Raw genomic sequence first — 8,745 nt, forward strand, 5'->3', positions numbered from 1 at the left:
ATAATAATAAATATAAAGTACTTTTCCGTTTCTTTCTGGAAGAGATTGTAAAAAGCTGATGTCTTTTTTACATAAATGTTTAATATATTCCATCAGTAAAACCTCGCAGAACTAATCATCTACTTTTATTATGTATCATTTTTACTGATTTTTTATTTAGTAGATGTAGGATAATTCACACTATCTCTTGCTCCATGTTTGAGTTTTAGAACTTTATGTTTTTCAAGATTTAATCCATTTCATCTTATTTATGAGATTTATAATCTTAGCGATAGTAATTGTGTTTCTTTTTCATTCTTTTAATAATTATGATGAAAAAAGTGATGACCCTCATAATCATGATGTATAAACTTCTTGCTGATTTGCTGCATTCTGTTTCAGGATTTTTATTATGGAAAAGAAAAGAGAATGTATATATATATATACATATATATATATATGTATATGTGTAGGTACATATATATATACATATATATGTATATATGTAGGTACATATATACCTACAATATACCTACAATACCTACAATATAGATAAGAGAGTAATTTAGGTAGTATCCTATACCTACAATATAGTTAAGAGAGTAATATAGGTAGTATCCCTTCAATGGAAAGAAAGATTGATGTTAATATTGTTTGGACAATATTTCATGTCTATGTCTTATACTCTGTGTAACTACTATGAAGATAAAGATATGCAATCTATTAATTAATGTTACTGTCCCATTAATCTAGTATGAAACTTTTATTTCTATTTTTCTATTTATTTATATTTATCTTTTAAATATTTACATTTAATTTATAAATGATTCCACTTTCATTCATGTATTGCCACAAGACAAAGTAATGTCTACTGTTTTCATTTTGGATGCAAATCTTTTTAATGATACCTCTTAAAATGGAGAGAAATGTACAATCTCGGACACCTTAAATGAAAGAAATTTTGTTGAGCTTTCCTGACTTTTACCAACATAGGATGGAAAATCAGTGAGACTTTTGAAAGTAAATTTTCTGACTGACAATAGAAAGTCAGATAGTGAGAATATACAGTTCACCTATTTTTCTTCTAGTGGCAAACGGTATGCAAACGTTGAACATTTCTCTTTGCACCTGGAAATAAAGCCCAGGTGTACAAGGTCCGGGTGCTGAGGCTGCTGGATCATGTCATCTCATTTCCTGTTTTCCACTCTCCTATCCATCTCAAGACAACTGCTAGGGAATGAAGAAAATGGAAAACCAAAAAGTAAAGGCCCACGGGCTCCCATTTACATCTCGCTGGCCAGAACATAGTGAGAGTTCCACTACCTTCACACTGTTTGAGGAAACAGTTTCCTTTTTTTCTTTTTTCCTTTTCTTTTTCCTTCTTTTCTTTCTTTCTTTCTCTTTCTCTCTCTTTCTTTCTTTTTCTTTGAAGAAATAGCTTCTTAAAAAACAGAAGAAAGCACTGTCTTCAGAGATTACTTCATCAGAGCGTAGTCTACAGTAATAACAGACCCTTACTGACAGATGTTAGTTTGAGCTGTCAAGTATGTACCGTTTGGAACTTGGACTTCTTCCATGAAAATATGTCAAGAAACTTAAGAGAAATGTTTTTGAGCACGGCATTCTCAGTCTGTTATCCCATAGAGATAAAGTATAATTAAGGTACAGAAAATATTCCATTGGGCACTTGATGTTTCTGTCCTCTGAGAAAGAGCCTGTCATTTTTATGCAGACACTAGAAATACAGGCCTGCAGAAAGGATTTAAATATCCTTTCTGTAAAATTGTGCAGGTTCTTCTCAGGTATAGTGAGTCCTTCCACAAAGTGTCCATCTGGTAAGTGTCTCTATATCCACAGATATAGAATCAATTAGCAGATGAGGTTTAGGCAGCCTGTGAGAGAAAAATATTGGCTCTATTGAGAAGGTATTTTGTTGCTTTAGAGGAAACTTCCAGCTGTAATGGTGCTATTGAGTCAAGAAAGTTATTTTGTGTATAGTGTACTGATAAATTTCGTTCTCTACATATACAGTTGTTTAATTTCTGAGTCATAAAATGAGCCAATTTTTTGTAAGGAAATATCAATTTATTTTAACTTTGCATTTGTTCATCTCAATTCAGTGAAATTCACTGACTAGCTGTATCAATATTCAGGATACATACAGAATGTTTCCTAGAGATTTTATACACTTCTTATTCCTAACAATAAGGGAAATGATAATTTTGAACTTTATACTGTTATTCAATATACTAATGTTTTTTCTGTCACCTTCAGAAAATATAATTGCTATTGATGTAAGTTACTTTTATGTTTTTCAGAATTCAAAAAGCAGTTACAGAATATTTAGAATGAAATAAAATTCTACTTAAACATTTAATCTCAGTGAGAGCAACCTCACATTGTAACAAAACACCTACTGGCAAATTTTCTTCCAGCTTATTTTCTGTTCTTACTTAATTTCACAATTGTAAACTAATGGTTTTTACTTTCATCCTGTGTTCTGCCAAGTGGGTCATATCTGATGTGAGAAATGAGATGATAAAGCTGCTATTTGCTATTTGCTATTAAAAGTTTTAATAATAAGATTATGTTTCTTTCCCAATTTTAGGCTCTCACAGAACTAAGAGTACAATTGTCAGTATCTGTGCAGATAAAGTATGTGTGTTCATTAATACTTTCTCTTCGTGTTACTACTTCTAAAATATACCTTCCCATGCATTTACTAACAGATATTCTTGAAACTCATTTTGTTTAGAAGTATCTGGGCAGCTGAATTGCATCTTTCCCTGGCTTCAGTGATTAAAATTCAGTCTACTCACAAAGTATATCCTTTTTTGTACTTTATACTCAGACTGTGTCTTTTAATGCACTTAACATGAACAGACAATTACTATCCTGACTACATTCCTTGGGACTAAGTTACAAAGAATATGGTGAGGGAAAAAAATCAAGATGTTTGTCAGGAATTAGTCTTGACTTATTTCATTGATGGGTTAATCAGAATATCAGATTCTCCTGCAGGTTCATTTACGTTTCCTAGTAATGACAACTCAGTATCTAAGCAGAAGCACCTCTGGGCTTCCTCTCTTTATTTTAAAAGATCACTATGCTTTCCTGATAATTTATTTTGAATATTGGTGATGTAAATATTATAGCTGCAGGTGTGAAACAAGAGCTGAACTTACATCCTTTTAATTTACTAAACAGAAAAAAGAAAAAATTTTACCATGTTTCTCAGATATAGAGGTTCACTTCACTTACCCGAATACTCTCCAGGTTTTTCTTGTTCATAGTCCTGGAGAGCATACATTTTGGAGCAACCGTGCAAGGAGCTCCCAGCATGAGTATGGTGCTATTTTCAGCTTCATTCACAAATTGGCCACTTCTCCCTAGTGCTTTGTATAGTTTTCCATTCAAAATTGTACTACAGGACACAGTGTACTTCACACTTTCCCATCAGTTTCAAACCCACTTGCCTGAGACACAATCCTTTTCATTCCCCAGACTGTCCGGCACTCTACATCAAAAGCTGGAAATAAATTGTGTTATTTTTTACATCAGTTCAGTGCTAAGTGATGGAAATAGTTACCTTGTGGATCACAAGACAAAACAAATTAAACCTTTTATCCTTCACCCTGAAAAGAGTCCACCCACTGGCCACAAGCACCCCATAAAAGTGGGCTCTACATAGGCATTTTTTTCCTTCCTCTCCACTCTCCACATTCATCCAAACCACAAGATCCTGAGCACTGGCCTGAACATTAGTTCATAGTTAGGAAGCCAATTTGGTAATACTCTGTGTCACAAGATTGTGCCTCATTAGGTGAAATACAGGATGATACAGAGTTCAAGGTAATTGTTTCCTTAGTCCACATAATAAAAATTCTTGACTGTTATCTTTTCCTTGAAAAGACGCCAGCCTCCACTATCACCTCTAATAAGTGAGTATTTAGATTTCTCCTTGAGAATTTATGCTCCATGTGTTTGTTTGCCTTCTCATTTCCCACTTAGCTTTTCCTCTTTCCTTCAACATGGCCCCTCTGCATGGGACTTACTTCAGACATCATGTTATATTTCACTCCTTATGTACAAAAAGTCAAGCGCCCCTGAAGGAGGCCTTTTCCAGTTTGCTAGGTTAGTCCATCCAAGTCCCATCTCAGCATACTCCCTCCTAAAAGCCATATTTCTGCCAAGTAAAGAACATCTGTTTTGTCTCCTGCTCTCTCAGGCCAATGATGGTGATCTTTTCAGAGCTTTCAATGATAATAACAGCCCACTTTGACACATATGCTATAGGTTTGCTATCAGTGTCCTAGATGATAGTGTTGAGCATGATGAGACATGGATAGTAAAAGTCATGCTACAGGATCTCCTTGAACTTACTTTTTTTTTCTTTTTCTTGAACTTATTTTTATGAGGCATTTACATTCACCAGAACACTACCTGTTTAAAAGATGCATTAGCCCAGAAAGACCTATATAACTTTCTTTGTGGAACTTACTATGTAATATGTAAATAATTTAAACTATATGCATTTGTTTGTATGTTTTATATAGCTGAATATGAGACAATAGTTAGTAGGATGATTAGAGGAATATTTTCTGTGATGTCTCTAGGCACAGCTTTGAGGAAGGTAGGTTAGTGCGTATGATTATATGAAATCTTCTCATTCTCCTTGAAGTATATACTGCCTAAAGGAAGCTATTTTTTTCTGTTTCTCCTAAGGAACCTTATTTTCAGGAAGATAAGGTTTCCCTGTAGTTTAAAATTAATGATCTACTGAAGCCGTTATTTACTTAGTATTGTTACGCATTAATAGCATCTTATACTCTTGACTTTACTAAAGCACCTAGGTTTGCAGAATTTCACTATTTGAAGTCATGCTGAAAATTTTATAGTACAGTACCTAGATATAGATATGACCAAAACATGTGACTTGGACAGTTTATACTGCTGTGTGTTTATAAGACTCACATATTGCAATTGAATTAAACAAAATGAACTCAAAACTTGTATTTTACAGAAATAACATGAAAAAATAATTTTTGACTAATTCTTCAGTGTTCGTTCTTAAATGATAATATACCTATTTATAGTTATTATTTAAAAATTTATTAGTGTATGTTTTATGCTATATGAAATAAATACCCAAAAACCGACATTACTGTTACAAGTTCACAAAAGTCATAGAATAATATTTAGGGCTGCAGGTTAGTGATCATGTGTGTTACAAAAAGTTGCAGACAAGTAGAACGTTGATTAATAATTTACTGTTTTCTTCTGATATTATTATGAGACAAACCAAAACATTTTGACTGTATTAAAATAAAAAATTCTTTTACTGATCATTACTTTGCTAAAATTGAACTTATATCCTTTTCTTTTTCTCTCTTCATTGACTTGTATACATTGAAGCTAAGAAGGAAAACAAGCCCATATATTATTCAAAAATTCATGAGGAAGAGAAATACTTACTTAACAAAGATTGCATTAGTGTCCAGAATACAGTCACTTAATCACATGAAATTTAACTGTTCTCATAACGGTATAGAAGTTTTTCCAGAAGAGCTATTTTTTCAAATGTTTTAAGCACTATTTTCCTCATCTTTGAATGTTTAAATGCTATCACATTTTTATTGATTTTTAACATTGCTGCTTCCCCTTAGCTTCTTACATTACAGAATCACATGGTTTAATAGCTTTAATATAATTAAGCCTTACATCTTTGACTTTCAGATTATAATACTTTTTTATTATATGACTGGAAAGATTTTTATAATACTAAGTAAAATTCATGTGTGAAAATTGAATTAAAGTAATAAAGCATATTTCAGAAGAATTATCCAGCCAGTGCATCACTTTTAAAATTTTCTTGGATCGGTTTTAGGCTTGAGAATAGTAAATCTGGAGAAGTGTCGCTGCTTATGTGAAGGAGAAATGAAAGCTCAGAGTCCTACATAATCTATCTTTCAGGATTACTTTGGGTACTCATCTTTTAATTAAAATTTTAAAATAGAATAAACATAATGCATTTTTGTTCATGATTATATTTATTGCTTTTATTTGAAATTCCTGAATAGAAAAATATTGAACTATACTCTTGCTAATATTTGAACTCATCTGACATAGGCTATTCTATCATGATAATAAAAATGTGTCAAATGTATAATTACTGTGGAGAATTCAAACAAAAGTCCTAAAATTCCATCAGAGTTATCTGGAGAAGTATTACTCAAATTTTGTACTATTCTGGGAATTTTTGTATTTCTTTGTTCCAGGTAAGAACCTAGCTCATCAATTACAGAAGGAATTGCAAAAAAATCTACCCAGTAACATATATGAATAACTGCAGGCTGATAGCGAACCTTTTGGGAAACATCATCATATGCCAGAATGCTTCCACATTTGGTACATATACTTAAGTTCCAGTCATGCATAAAACATCCAAGATATAGGTAGTCTTATTGTATATACCAGATGATTAAATTTCAGACTCAGAGTGAAAAAAAAAGAACATAGTTATAAAATCAACAAGTCTGACTGCAGAGTTAATACTTACCAACCTTTGTTCTGTCCATATGTTAAGAATACTTGGATTGGCAAAAAACAAGAATAAATATAACACTGAAATAAAGCAACTCTGGGTACGACCAACCTGTGGGAGGGTCAATACAAAAGCCTTGCAGTGACTTGCATGATCTAGGCATGACGCGAAATGTTGAGACAGAGAGAGTTGAATGGCTTTCAGACGCTGTGAGGGAGAAGTGAGATTTTAAGTGGAATAGGGATGCACCAAGAAAAATGTACTCATTTTTGTGATGACATCAGTGTCAGCTGATATTGATGAAGGAGTTTCTACCTGTAATAAAGTATTTTTGCTTTTCTCTTCAGACATTCATTGTATGCATCTTTCCATGTAAAATGAATGTGAACAAGGAATTGTCCAATAATATTAACATCAGAATCACATTTTATTTTCAGTTTATGATTGGGGTCTCAGGCAATGCCATCCTTCTTCTCTTCCACATCGTTGTGTTTGTTGTAGGGCACAGGCCCAGACTCACTGACCTGCCTATTGGCCTCTTGGCCCTAAACCACCTAATGACAATGCTAACCACAGGATTCATAACTGAAGACATTTTTACCTCTCAAGGGGGGTTTTGGAATGATATTACATGTCAATCAGTTATCTACTTGAACAGGTCGATGAGGGGGCTCTCCATGTGTATCACCTGCCATCTGAGTGTCCTTCAGGCTATCACGCTCAGCCCCAGAAGCTCTTGTTTGGCAAAGTTAAAACACCAATCCTCATGTCACAGCCTGTGTTCCCTTCTTTTATTTTGGCTGTTATATATATCCATTAGCAGTCACCTTTTTATCTCCATCGCTGCTAGTACCAATTTAACTTCAGAAAATATTTTGTATGTCAGTAAGTCCTGTTCTCTTTTACCCATGAACTATTTACTCCGGCACATAGTTTTCATATTATTGACCATCAGAGATATGTTCTTTATAGGAATTGTGTCCCTCTCAGGTGGATACATAGTGATTCTCTTGTGCAGGCATAAGAAAAAGTCCCAGCATCTTCACAGGAACAAAGTTTCTCCAAAAGCATCCCCAGAACAAAGGGCCACTCGGACCATTCTGCTGCTTATGTGTCTCTTTGTAGTTATCACCAGTTTGGACATTATATCTTCCTCAAGAATTGTGTTGAATAATAATCCAGTAATATATTGTATTCAAATTTTTGTGGCCCATGGCTATGCCACAGTCAGTCCTTTAGTATTCATTACTACTGAAAAACGTATCATTAATATTTTGAGACTCATGTGTGGAAGAAAATAAATACGTGGTTATCAGTGATGGGTAAATATCCTCAAAATAAACAAATGTACTTGCTTCAGTGTACTGTTATGGTTTGTGTTCGGATGTCCCCCCAAACCTCATGCAATCATAGACCTTTTTTGAAGGTGGCTGAATGTAGAGTGTGCGATTGATTTGTAGTGCAGTACTGGGACTAAGGCTGCTGGGATTAAGGGTTGATGATTTCTGAATCATTCCACTGATTGTATTGGCACCATCCTGATCCTGGTAGACTGGAGAAAATGTTAGAGAAAGAAAGTTGCTTTCTCTCTCTCTCTCTCTCTCTCTTTCTCTCTCTCTCTCTCTCGCTCTCTCTCTCTCCTCCCTCCCTTATTGCCTTGCTATTTTCAGCTGCCATGAACTGTTGTACTCTTACCATGTGCAACCCTGTCTTGGAGCCAGATGATCAGGGACTAAAAACTCTACCAACTGAGCTAAAAAAAATCTTTTACCCTTTAATTTTGGGTGTTGTGTATTTTGTCTCAGCAACAAGAGAAAAGTAGCTAAGACATATACCTAATCACAGAATGTAAGTAATGCTCTTTGGTTTAAATGAACACATGGAGTTCTTTGTGTTATACTTATGTATGGCAAGTACATAACAGAAAATTAGACCACATGCCTCTCTGAGATATAACATGGGTTTCATATTTTTCACTGGATCAATAAAATGAAACCTGTGAGATGGGTCTCATTTTCATGGCCTCAGTTAACCTACATTATTTACCAATATGAGAAAACTTAGGTCATTCTTTAATGTTAATTGCCTTATTTATTTGTAATTTGTCAAACTAGAAATGTAACTGTGTATTAACAAATATAATCATATGATTAGAAAATACACACACCAAAATAACTTCATACAAGGAACTATTCCTTAGTATACCCATGTTCATAATACCA

General features: G+C 33.8%; 1 protein-coding gene across 1 annotated transcript; it reads left to right on the top strand.

The window, feature by feature from the left end:
- The first annotated feature begins 6,822 nt into the window (after positions 1 to 6,822).
- On the top strand, positions 6,823 to 7,824 carry LOC134478420 (vomeronasal type-1 receptor 48-like). Its single transcript, XM_063259707.1, has one exon. It carries the CDS (start codon positions 6,823 to 6,825, stop codon positions 7,822 to 7,824), a length of 1,002 nt encoding a protein of 333 aa, XP_063115777.1.
- The last annotated feature ends 921 nt before the right edge of the window (positions 7,825 to 8,745 follow it).

Source organism: Cavia porcellus, unplaced genomic scaffold (assembly GCF_034190915.1).
Source record: "Cavia porcellus strain 051 isolate PalLab524CR breed Dunkin Hartley unplaced genomic scaffold, mCavPor4.1 scaffold_13, whole genome shotgun sequence".
NCBI classification, from domain to species: Eukaryota; Metazoa; Chordata; class Mammalia; order Rodentia; family Caviidae; genus Cavia; species Cavia porcellus.